The sequence below is a fragment of the Rana temporaria genome, chromosome 1, assembly GCF_905171775.1.
Source record: "Rana temporaria chromosome 1, aRanTem1.1, whole genome shotgun sequence".
Taxonomy (NCBI): domain Eukaryota; kingdom Metazoa; phylum Chordata; class Amphibia; order Anura; family Ranidae; genus Rana; species Rana temporaria.
The window spans coordinates 482,607,855-482,621,005 of NC_053489.1; the positions used below are offsets into that span (position 1 = coordinate 482,607,855).

A 13,151-nucleotide genomic window follows, 5' to 3' on the forward strand; every position below is an offset into this window, starting at 1 on the left:
ACATGTAATGCGTGTGGCACAACGGGATGATGTGAATGGGCCCATAAAATTCATAACTAAAAATTACAGAAAATCATAACTGTGTGTGTGTGTGTGGTTTTTTTTTTTTTTTTTTTTTTTTATAGATAGATATATTTCTATCTAATAAAATATATATACCGTATGATAATATTATTATTATACAGTGCCTTGAAAAGATATTCATACCCCTTGAAATTTTCCACATTTTGTCATGTTACGACCAAAAACGTAAATGTATTTTACTGGATTTTATGTGGACCAACACAAAGTGGCACATACTGTATTTATTGGCGTATAACGCTCACTTTTTTACCCTGAAAATAGAGGGTAAACTGTCCCTGTGTGTTATACGCAGGGGGCTGTGGAAATTTTTTTTTCCTGAAACTTCCCTCTTAAAGTTAGGGTGCGTGTTATACGGTAATTGGGAAGTGGAAGGAAAACGATAAATGGTTTTACAAAAAAATATGTGAAAAGTGTGGCGTGCATTTGTATTCAGCCCCCCTGAGTCAATACTTTGGCTGCAATTACAGCTGCACATTCTTTGCAAAATGGCTCAAGCTCTGTTAGATTGGTTGGAGAGAGTCTGTGAACAGCAATTTTCAAGTCTTGCCACAGATTCTCAATTGGATTTATGTCTGGACTTTGACTAGGCCATTCTAACAAATTTAATATGCTTTGATCTAAACCATTCCATTGTAGCTCTAACAGGTTTTCTAAGATTGCCCTGTATTTGGCTCCATCCTTCTTCCCATCAACTCTGACCAGCTTCCTTGTCCCTGCTGAAGAAAAGCATCCCCACAACACGATGCAGCCACCACCATGTTTCACAGTGGGGATGGTGGGGTTATGTGCAGTGTTAGTTTTCGCCACACATAGCGTTTTGCTTTTAGGCCAAAAATTTCAATTTTGGTCTCGTCTGACCAAGAGCGCCTTCTTCCACATGTTTTCTGTGTTCCCCACATGGCTTCTCGCAAGCTGCATAATGGGACTTCTTATGGCTTTCTTGTTGCCACTCTTCCATAAAGGACAGATTTGTGGAGTACTTGACTAATAGTTATCCCGTGGACAGATTCTCCTACCTAAGCTGTGGATCTCTGCAGCTCCTCCAGAGTTACTATGGGCCTCTTGGATGTTTCTCTGAAAACTCGCCCTCTCCCTCCTAAATAACTCTCCCCTCCCTCGTCCCTTTAGCAGGCTCCTCGTTTCTTCCTCCCCTTGTTATGCTGGGAGCTGTAGTTTGCACCCCTGTAAAATCCAATGGGCCATCTGTCTTCGGGGACTACATGTCCCAAAATCCCCTCTCTCTTGCTAATTAGTCTCTTGTTGCAGCAATAGGGAAGGGAATAGCGTGGACGGCGATCATGTTAAGCACTGCTCTGTTTACCTGGATGGGGGCCCACAGCTATTCTGGTCCTTTTCATCTCCCACGCTGCTGACAGGTGCAAGGGTGGGCCGAGAGGGGGAAGGAGACACAGACAGCCACTCGGTTTCAAGGACAAGGTCACTTAGAGCCCAGGGCGAACATGCCAAAAATCAGCATAGCATGTTTACTTTCTAAGCATACATCCAACCCCCCCCCCTCCTAGCACAAATTTTCTCCGCATATGCCCCTAGCACAAATTCCATGTGTCTGACCTTAGCACAAATCCCCCCTCCTAGCACAGATCCTCATCAATATGACTAACGAAATTACTTTATTTGATTTGTTTGATGTTTTCTTTAGGTATAGAGACACGAGTGCTGGATGTGACTAAAAAGGACCAAATTGAAAAACTGTCTCAGGAAATTGATAGAATTGATGTTCTTTTTAATGTAGCTGGGTAAGTAGTCTTCAGTTAATAATGATCCTTCGTTGTGTTATGCCAGGTGTCAGTGTTGTCACTACCTTCTTTTCTGTAACCAAAATCTTTCTATGCCACCCTGCTAAAAATGTTTTATATGAAAACAGCAATATTTTTCCCCCTTCTTAAATGCTAAGGTTGCTTTTGCACGGAATTTTTTTTTTGTTTTGTTACAGTGCTGCCTGATTTTGTACTTTTGTCTCTGAACTTTATATAAGCAAGAGTATGAGCAACCTGTGTCCCTCAACAGTCTCCAAGAAAATCATTTTACACAAAGTACAAAAATTATTTTCTTTCACTTCCATTGAGAGACACAGGAATTTTTTAACCTTTTTAGGATGTACAAAAACGGTCCAACTGAGGGGTGGGCAGCACAGCAAACAATCATTTACAGGTCCAAGAAGAAAACGGCAGAATAACTGGGGACTACTTGCAGCTGAAAAAGCCATCTGATGGATCTTACATCTGACATCAGATAAGGCTGAAACCTCCACCTTGTAGAACATATGAACAGAAGACCAGGTGGCGGCCTTAAGCCCTGTACACACGGACCGAATGACAGGCGACATCAGTCGGTTCATTAGTAACTGGTCTACATTTGGGCTGTGTGTACTGTAGCCAGGCCGACAGAAACTGGTAATTGGACAGTACCCAGGACTCCTCCCCAGCCCTACAGTCTGCCATCTATCATGAGTTTTATTTTTTAAAAGAGCAGGATTCCTGAGCACTTAAGCTAGGGACAACCTTATTACATTGTGGTTTCTGGCATTTATGAGACCCCTTGCTTTAACTGGCATTTACATGGAGAGGTACACTGTATATGTTTATTGCTAGCATAATTGATACACACGGGGTGAACTACTATGCACCCCTTTATTTTTTGAATCTTCTTTAACTAGTTGTTTTCTCATTAGAGCTGGTGCCTATAGGTTTTGCTGATCTCCCTGGGGTGATTGCTTTGCGATCTTTTAATACGGTGGTGATTTTATTGGCTGTATATATCTGTGCTTGTACTTGCTGTCATGTTTTTATTATGAATATCAATTGCTTGTTATATCATTTTTGTATGTATTCCAGTGTTTACAAATTCAAATTTCCCTGAGGAAGAAAGTAATTTTAAAATGGTGTTTGAAAGAGATTTGTACCCAATGTGTTTTTTGATCACACCGTTTCATTGGCAGCTTTTGTATATTTTTAGTTTTCAATGTTTTTTATTGAAATTTTGTAGACAAACATAACCATAGAATCAAATATCGCAGTAAAACAGATATTCAGACATAAGTATTGATGGAGAATAAATAAAAATAGCATCATAAATGTCAGTAGCCATTTTTTAAGTCTGACTTAGGATTTAAGTAATAAATCTTAATATGGTCTTAAGGACCATTCTAACAAATAGAACACTTCTAATAATTAGTAAGTAAAGAAGGAATACATTGATCGTATAGAAAAAAGAGAGAGGGGGAGAAAGAAAGGGGGGGGGGGGAAATATTTTTTATGTATCTTTTTTTTTTTTTTAAATATGTTCTAAATAAACTATATTTTATGCAGTTCTATGTGTAATGCCCAAAAAGTCCTATCCAGATGTTGGCATGCATGTGATAAGTTGAATCGCTTAGGGTTCATTTTTGACACTGAACAATGTGGCCACTAGGTGTGCTATAATGGACAGTAGTAGCAGTGGCTACATACAGTAAGTGGCAGGGTGTTCTGGCAGCAGTATGGGTGACTTTCTGTCTCTGTTGGATAAAATAGTTGGGCTTAGTGTTTCTCTGCCATTCAGGAAAAGTCTCCTATTTTTATGACTGAAAACAAGGCTTCTTCTGATTAGTTGAAGTAGAGAGAGTGGCGTCATCTGGCTGCCCCTCCACTTCCTGACAGTGATGGCAAGCGGATCATGGTTGTGTAATGAATAGGGCTTGAAGCCTCCATTTAGGAGTACTTGTGGAAGAGTGACAACACCGGAGAGCAGTCAAGAGACAAAAATGCTGTCAATCTATAACGGGAAGTGCCTGAAAAAGACCTTCATAGCAGGTACTATTCTTATGGGCGCAGCAGATCTAAAGATTTAAAATGACTATTTACCACTTAAGGACCCGCTCATGTACATATATGTTGGTACTTTAAAGATGGATATCTCGGTAACGGCAGCAGCTGTCAATCACAGCGGATGAGCAGCGCCATTGGCTGGCGCTGCTGTCAATCACAGCGGATGACGCGGTGCGCCGGGGGGTGGGCCGAGTGATACAGTCGGCGGCTATGGCTTGCCACCATGCGAGGGAGCTCGCATGAACGTGGAAAGCTTTTGCGAGGAGGAGCCGAGACAGCCGCCGAGGGACCCCAGAATACACGGATCCGGGTCACTCTGTGCAAAACGAACTGCACAGCGGAGGTAAGTATAACATGTTTGTTATTTAAAAAAAAAAAAAAAATCTGCCTTTAGTGTCCCTTTAAAGCAATATTTTCTTGTCATATTTTCACATGACAATTTTATTTTAATTTTTTTTGCATTTTAGTCTAAATATGAGATCTGAGGTCTTTTTGACCCCGGATCTCATATTTAAGAGGACCTATCATGCTTTTTTCTATTACAAGGGATGTTTACATTCCTTGTAATAGGAATTAAAAAGGGCACTTTTTTTTTTGTGTAAAAATTTATAAAATAAATAAGAAAACCCCCAAATTTTTTTTAATATATATAATTTTTTAAAGCTTTCCGTCGCGCGCAGAAGCGAACCCATACGTGAGTAGCCCCGCATATGAAAATGGTGTTCAAACCACACAAGTGAGGTATCACCACGATTGTTAGTGCTAGAGCAATAATTCTAGCCCTAGACCTCCTCTGTAACTCAAAAGATGCAACCTATAGAATTTTTTAAACGTCGCCTATGGAGATTTTTAAGGTTAAAAGTTTGACACCATTCCACGAGCGGGCGCAATTTTGAAGCGTGACATGTTGGCTATCATTTTACTCGGTGTAACATTATCTTTCAGAATATAAAAAAAAATTGGGCTAACTTTACTGTTGTCTAATTTTTTTATTAAATTTTTTTTTCCAAAAAAAGTGCGCTTGTAAGACTGCTGTGCAAATACGGTGTGACAAAAAGTATTGCAATGACCGCCATTTTATTCTCTAGGGTGTTAGAAAAATAAATATATAATGTTTGGGAGTTTTAAGTAATTTTCTAGCAAAAAAAACTGTTTTAATCTTGTAAACACCAAATCTGAAAAACAGGCAAGGTCCTTAAAGGGTCACTAAAGGAAAAAAAATGTTTTGCTGAAATGACTGTTTACAGGGTAGAGAGACATAATAGTTAACTGATTTCTTTTAAAAATTATTTAAAATAGATAACCAATCATATAATGTACCTACAGTTTAGTTTAGTTTTTGCTGTTGTTTCCTGGTTCTCTGATGTACAGAGCCAGAGAGCCAATACAGGGCAGTGATGGTTTGGAAAACGAAACTGGTGCTGAGGGGTTGTAGACACACCGTAATCACACCTCCTTGATTAGTCACCACAGAGAGAAATCTCCCAGTACTGTGGTGATCAGGAAACAGACAACCAGGAAGTGTCCAGAACAGAGAGGAATTAGAGCATCATCAAAGCAAAAACGAACAATGAGGACATGAAACCAGGACTGCAGTAAGGTAAAGGAAGCTATTTAGCTAAAAAAAATGTTTTCCTTTAGTGACCCTTTAAGTGGTAAAGATTATATGCAGTTTTACTTATTGGGTGTACATATACTGTACTTTAACATGGTAATGGCTTTCTTAACTTGTGGTTAAAGTAACTACACATTACATATAAGTTTTCAATTAAATAAAAATACCAAGGAGCCACAATGATCCATCGCCAATCTAGTCACAGAACCATGGCAGGGGAGGGGGTCTGTATGTGGGCACAGGCACTGATTGACTGCATTTGGCTCAGCAGCCAATCATCATCTCTGCCTGTACACATCCTAAGCAATGGCAGGGCTCACCTAACCTCTTTTCTTGTACAGGTTCAGCAGTCAGAAGAAGCCGATGTTAAGTATTAGTAATTTTAGCTCATTTATTATCAGGGTGGCAGTGAGTGAGAAAAAGCAAAACTTGATTATGCATTCAGATCGGAGTGTGTCTGAAGAGAAATGGTTAAAGCATTACCTAAGTTTGTCTTTGTGATCTTTTTTGCAGCTTTGTCCACCATGGATCCATTCTAGATTGTGAAGAAGCAGATTGGGACTTTACGATGAATCTTAATGTGCGGAGCATGTATCTCATGATCAAAACGTTCCTGCCAAAAGTTAGTTGTCATTGATTTTATATGTAGGTTTTCGAAGTGTAATCACATTATTTCCTACAGCAGGATAAAAGATGCACAACCCTTGACTTTTTTTTTTTTTTTAACCGATTACAGTCATGTATAATCTTGCATTTATTAAATTGCTTGCTCATGCTACATTTTTAATTGCATGATTAACATATCATGTGCACCCAGCCTAAGCTCATATTGAAAATCTGTATTTGGTCCCCACTTGTCGGGCACAGATTCTTGTTTGTCCAAAGGGGGAATGGCCATCTGTATATTGAAAATGATAATTACTTTCAATGGTTAGGCCTAGCTATTCACATAAGCTGGTCAATGTGTCACATATGCAACGATCTGACCCTGGACAGGCCAGACAGACATAACTTGTCTGCATCTAAGGGCAGTATTTATACTGAGAATTTTGAGGAGGGAGGTAAAGGGGTGGGATATGTGGTGGTGTTTTTTTTTATAAGACAGCACTTACCCTTGATGGCAGAACGTTTATACTACTAAAGTGGTTGTAAATGCTCTTTTATACTTGCCTGCTCTGCACAATGAAATTGCACAGAGCAGCCCCAAACCTCCTCTTTGCGGGTCCCCTTGCGCTCCTGACTCCTCCCCTCTTTCTATGGGGGCACTCGTGCGGGCTTGCTCCTGAGCCTTGCTGTCTTCTGTCTGTTTCTATTGACACAGGCAGGTGGACTTGGCCCTGCCCCTCACTTTGTTTCTGGCTTTGAAGTCTGTAGTGAAAGCCAATGGATTCCTCTGCCTCAATAAAGCCTGAGAGACCAGGAAGTGAGGGGAGAGAAGACCCGCAGACAGGCACAGTGCTGGATCAAATAAGGGCTCAGGTAGGGAAAAGGATACTGGCATTTGAACATTTAAAAAAAAAATGTTTAGGCTTCAGAAACACTTTAATTGCTAGTTCAATTGATTAAACGTGCAGGCAGAAAGTGCACGAGTATTTTTACTAAAGCTGCTAATATCAGAGCGTGCATGCTTTTGCGGTTTTTATCTTTTTTGAGTTTTCTCATCATATTCTTCCTGGGACACTGTCTGACATCGGATATGTGGGTGCCCCCTGTGCCTGCCAGGACCTATGGAGTCCCGCTGAAGTCTCCACTTCATGCAGGCTCCCATTTAGAACTCCAATGTTACACACAACCAATCCCAGCACTGCACTTGCATGCAGAGCAAAAGGGACACGGATCCAAAGCAATGCCCCCTCCTCCTCCCCCCTCCCTCCTCTTCCTCCCCCCTCCCTCTTCCTCTTCCTCTTCTTCCCCCCCTTGCATTGTTCCCCTTGGCTAAAGGTCCTCCACTGTAATACCACCCCATGCCTCTAAAAGGAGCAGATGGCTCAGAGCGCGTAGCCTAGCATTCTCCAGCCATCTCCACTCCTCCCCGTGACGCCACATATACTCTGCGTTCCACGCTGGTTAGCACAGACTTCCTGGTGACACAGGGCGTCCATGCCCCATCTCCTCCATTTTTGGACAACAGGCGGCTCCTGCAGGACTGAGCGAGTGGCAGATGCCCTCACAACTGACAAGAGCATTTCTTCTTGGATCCTGTGAGTGCTTTTAATCCTACTTTTTAATGCCGCACTTAGGTGGGTCTTTTTTAATTTTTTTTATTTAAAACCTAGGGTTGTCCCGATACCACTTTTTAAGACTGAGTACAAGTAACGGTACTTTTTTTTCAAGTACTCGCCGATACCGATTACCAATACTTTTATTTAATCTCGTGTAACAGTGGCACATGTGTCAGTATTTTTTATTATTTTTTATAAGCCCTGTTGGGGGGCTATGGTGAGATATCAGCGGTCTTAACAGATCTGACATCTCCCCTTTGAGACAGGGAAAGGGACTAGGGACACAGATTCCCCAATCACTTTCTCAGCAGCCTCCGCTGCACTGAAAATGAATGGAGAGAAGACAGCGGCACCTCTTCATTCATTAACTGAGACATCGTAATCGCAGGAGGTTATGATGTTTGTTATGTGAATGAACAGAGTCAGTGATCACTGACTCTGTTCATTCAGAAAACTAAGGAGCCGGGTTTACCGGCTCCTACCTCTGCTCTCCATCCTGACAGATCGAGGGGGAAAAGAGAGGGCGACGGATGCACGGAGGAGAAGAGGGTGACAGATGCACGGAGGGGGAGAAGAGAGGGGGACAGATGCATGAAGGGGGAGAAGAAAGGGGGATAGATGCATGGAGGAGGAGGAGGATAGGGGACAGTCAGCGGTGATTGTGTGTGTGTGTGGGAGAGAAGCACCGATCACCGCTGAAAGCCACAGGAGGGGGGAGGAGAAGAGAGAAAGGACCAGCTGTCAGACTTTTAAATCTATACAGGTTGATCGGTGCTTGTGACTCCCCCCACCGCACTGATCACCCTGACTGCCCAGGTATCGGGTGAAGCATCGGAGCATTTGCCCGAGCACAAGTACTCGGGCAAATGCTTGGTATCGGTATTGGGACAACCCTAATTTAAAACTCAGGTGAGACTTCATAGGCCCTGTAGGGTATACCTGTTGGTATAACTGGAGATGGGCAGTATGTTGGGGAAGTTTTAGAAAAGAAAGATAAAAACAGCAAGAGCATGAAAGGTCTGTTTTCACTTTAAGTATAGAAGACATATAGATTTTCATTGGCAGTGAATGAGTCTTCGTGAGTTCACTGTTGATGTGTTTGTATAGTCATTTTTATTGTTTTTTCAATACACATGTAAAGGTAATCAGCTTGTGTGTTTAATGTTTAAAAAAAAAAAACATTATTTGTGTGCATAGGTAAGGGTATCATATATGCACATGATGGGAAAAAAAGTGTGTTCAAAACATTGCAGAAGTTATGGAACATGTGTATGTGCTAATCTGCTACCAATATAAACAGACATCTGTGGAGGACAGAACACTAGAATCTAAGGAAGTAAATGGGATCTCTATTCTCTGTTTAATTGGTATTTGTCCCTAGTTGCCAGAGCAGTACGGGCATAGTTAGCGTAAGTGTGTCTATTAGGCCTCTTTCACACGGACGGCTGTTTTGCCACAGATAAAAGCATGTTTATGTTTTGCTGGAATTCAAGACTCCAGGCACAACCATCAGCTGCATTTGTACAATGCTTTTAGCTGCGGTTGCGTTTAGCCACGGCACAATATTGAACGGGGATCTGACTTGGATCCCTGCCAATACCAAGCACTGTGTCTGGTATGAATCTTGAGGGGGAACTCCACGCCAAATTTCAAATAAAAAAAACGGCATGGGTTCCCCCTACAGGAGCATACCAGGCCCTTAGCCCTCTGCTATGGATTTTAAGGGGAAAAAACTGCATGGGGGGTCCCCTCAAAATCCGTACCAGACCCGTATCTGAGCAGCAGCCCAGCCGGTCAGGAAAGGGGGTGGGGACGAGCGAGCGCCCCCCCCCCTACTTAACCGCGCCAGGCCGCATGCCCACAACATGGGGGGTGGAGGGTGCTTTGGGGCAGGGGGGCTTCCTGCAGCCCCCCCACCCTACCCCAAAGCACCCTGTCCCCATGTTGATGAGTACAGGGCCTCTTCCCGACAACCCTGGCCGTTGGTTGTCGGGGGCTGCGGATTATCGGAATCCGGGAGCCCCCTTTAATAAGGGGGCCGCCAGATCCCGGCCCCCCACCCTAGGTGAATGAGTATGGGGTACATTGTACCCCTACCCATTCACCTGGTGGGGAAAAAAAATGTAAAAATAAACACACTACACAGGGTTTTTAAAGTAATTTATTAGTCGGCTCCGGGGGGCGTTCTGCCGGGCCCCCTTCTCTTCTTTAGCTCTTTTACGAGCGTCCTTCTCTTCTTCTATGTTAACACGCCGCTTCCTCCCGCTGTAATGCCGTGTGCGCGGCTCGCACCGCTTTATATAGGCCTCTTATGACGTCATGCTCCCTTTAGTTCTTTTACGACTGAGCCCGGGACGGGGGGGACGCTCGTGAAAGAACTAAAGGGAGCATGACGTCATAAGAGGCCTATATAAAGCGGTGCGAGCCGCACACACGGCATTACAGCGGAAGGAAGTGGCGTGTTAACATAGAAGAAGAGAAGAAGGCGACAGAAGCCCGGGCCCCCTCGCTCGTAAAAGAGCTAAAGAAGAGAGGGGGCTCCCGGATTCTGATAAGCTGCCCGCCCGCAGACCCCGACAACCAACGGCCAGGGTTGTTGGGAAGAGGCCCTGTCCTCATCAACATGGGGACAGGGTGCTTTGGGGTGCAGGGGCCGCAGGGCGCCCCCCTGCCCCAAAGCACCTACATCCCTATGTTGAGGGCATGAAGCCTGGCACGGTTAAGGAGGGGGGGGGGGGAAGACGCTCGCTCGTCCCCACCCGCTTTCCTGACTGACCGGGCTGCTGCTTGAATACGGGTCTGGTATGGATTTTGGGGGGACCCCCACGGCATGCTGGGTTTTCCCTTAAAATCCATAGCAGACCTAAGGGCCTGATATGCTCCTGTAGGGGAACCCATGCCGTTTTTTTATTTGAAATTTGGAGTGGAGTTCCCCCCTCAAGATCCATACCAAATACAGCTGACACAGTGCACTGCGGTTATGTGCCGATAGCTGCGGGACATCGCAGCTGGACGCATTCAGTTCTATTTTTTTCTATCCGCACAAAACCGCAGGTAACCGTAGTGTGTGAAGGGTGTCATAAAAAAGCATTGTGTGCTTCTAGCTGCGATAAAATCCGCAGCTAAAAGCACCTTTCTATCTGTCCGTGTGAAAGGGGCCTTATGGTAAGTTTCTACATGAGACCATAGGCACCGAAAAAGTGACAATGATTTTATATTATGTTTTTAGATGCTTGCTCAAAAATCCGGGAATATCATCAACATGTCTTCTGTGGCTTCCAGCATTAAAGGTATTACTCGCAGTTCCATTTCCTTGCTTCAGTTGTTTTGGTGAGCAGTTAAACCAAAAAAAATTTAACGGCTAAGACCCCATTTACAAGCGAGTGTTTTGTAACATGAAGCTCAAAGCGCCAAAACACGCAACATCTAAAAATATCATGCATTTTAATGGTGGTTCAGGTGCCTGTAGCACAACACTTGATGTTCCATGAGCTACATTGAGACCAGAAATACCCGTTCCTGCCTCTAAAGACTTGAATAGAAATGCTTGAAAACACACAAATCTAGCATTTTTAGGCCCCATGCACACGAGACGCTGGTAAACGCGTGTTTAGAGGCAGTTGGACAGCTTTTTCAACTGCACTTGAACACATTCAATGTTATCCTATGTGTCCATGCACGCAGTGAAGTTTTTCAGCGTTTTTCGGCAGTTGCGTTTATCCTCGTTTTTTCAGAAGCAAAAAAAATGGCTTCAGACGCAAAACGTGGTACCCGCGTTTTCCCGCAATTTCGTTTATAGGCGTTTTCAAAGGTGACCTATTTTTTTACATTAGAAATCTCAAAAATTATGGCAAATGATGAAAAACCATTAAAAAAAACATTAAAAAAACTGTAATTGCTTGCATTGCATTGTGGACAACCCACAACTTGTAGCAGGTGACGTGACAAGTGGACAATTCAAGTGGACAAGACAATTGAAAGCAGGGTTGGACCAATAGCAGTATTGGTGCTAATACTAAGCATTTTCACAAGTACTCGTGTAAATACTCATACCTGAAACCGATACCTTTGCTGTGCGATTTAAGCCCATACAAAATGGATGGACTCAAATTGCACTGCAAAGAATCGCATAGTGACTGACAGCCTGGGTTAATAAAGATGATAAATTAGGTGTGTTGCGCTGATAATAACTTATTTCTACGTACAAAATTACATAAGAAGAGAGACCCCCTTGTAAAACTTAATACAAAAGGGATCACAAGTGCAAAAAATAGACAATATAATAAATCATCCAGTGAAGTGCCAGTGAAGTGCTAGGAATAAATCCCTATTAAGACCAGCATGCAATCTTCATGGGCAACTGCAGCAAGTCAGTACAACCTCTGTCACATGGAAAAAATAGACACACCACAGTCCAATATTCATGGGATAGTTCCAAGTTTACAGACTTTTCTCCTATGTAACTTTTCACTTCAGGACAGTGCCGCTCATGCAAAAAAGAGAAAACACAGATATGGTGCAAATAACGTATGAATAAGGAAGAAAACCAATGCAATACAGCGATTGCACTCACGGAAGCCTCGATCACATTAGGCTCTGCTGTAAAGTAGTACGAACGCCGCTCAGTGCTTAGACGATCTCCTCAGGTGGATGGTCGCGTCACTCGGCTCCTCCCCCACGCGTATCGTCACTAGACACGCGACTTATTCATGGGTTTTTGAACCCATGAATAAGTCGCGTGTCTAGTGACGATACGCGTGGGGGAGGAGCCGAGTGACGCGACCATCCACCTGAGGAGATCGTCTAAGCACTGAGCGGCGTTCGTACTACTTTACAGCAGAGCCTAATGTGATCGAGGCTTCCGTGAGTGCAATCGCTGTATTGCATTGGTTTTCTTCCTTATTCATACGTTATTTGCACCATATCTGTGTTTTCTCTTTTTTGCATGAGCGGCACTGTCCTGAAGTGAAAAGTTACATAGGAGAAAAGTCTGTAAACTTGGAACTATCCCATGAATATTGGACTGTGGTGTGTCTATTTTTTCCATGTGACAGAGGTTGTACTGACTTGCTGCAGTTGCCCATGAAGATTGCATGCTGGTCTTAATAGGGATTTATTCCTAGCACTTCACTGGCACTTCACTGGATGATTTATTATATTGTCTATTTTTTGCACTTGTGATCCCTTTTGTATTAAGTTTTACAAGGGGGTCTCTCTTCTTATGTAATTTTGTACGTAGAAATAAGTTATTATCAGCGCAACACACCTAATTTATCACTATTATTGGTTTTGTACACTCTTTTTGTGTCTGCAGCGGTATTATTTAGTTTTTTATTTCTATACTTTTTTCTTTGATTAATTAGTATTAGTAGCGCTGTAGTACCATATATTCATTGACAGCCT

The 13,151-nt window shown here is 43.0% G+C and overlaps 1 protein-coding gene across 2 annotated transcripts in view; it reads left to right on the forward strand.

Moving 5' to 3' along the window:
• Positions 1-13,151, forward strand: part of BDH2 (3-hydroxybutyrate dehydrogenase 2) — a 44,931-nt gene that overhangs the window by 10,316 nt on the left and 21,464 nt on the right. For both annotated transcript variants that reach the window (XM_040329877.1, XM_040329878.1), the window contains exons 4-6: positions 1,745-1,841; positions 6,040-6,148; positions 10,978-11,038. In XM_040329877.1, the coding sequence (XP_040185811.1) occupies positions 1,745-1,841; positions 6,040-6,148; positions 10,978-11,038 (267 nt within the window). The remainder of the gene's footprint in view (positions 1-1,744; positions 1,842-6,039; positions 6,149-10,977; positions 11,039-13,151) is intronic.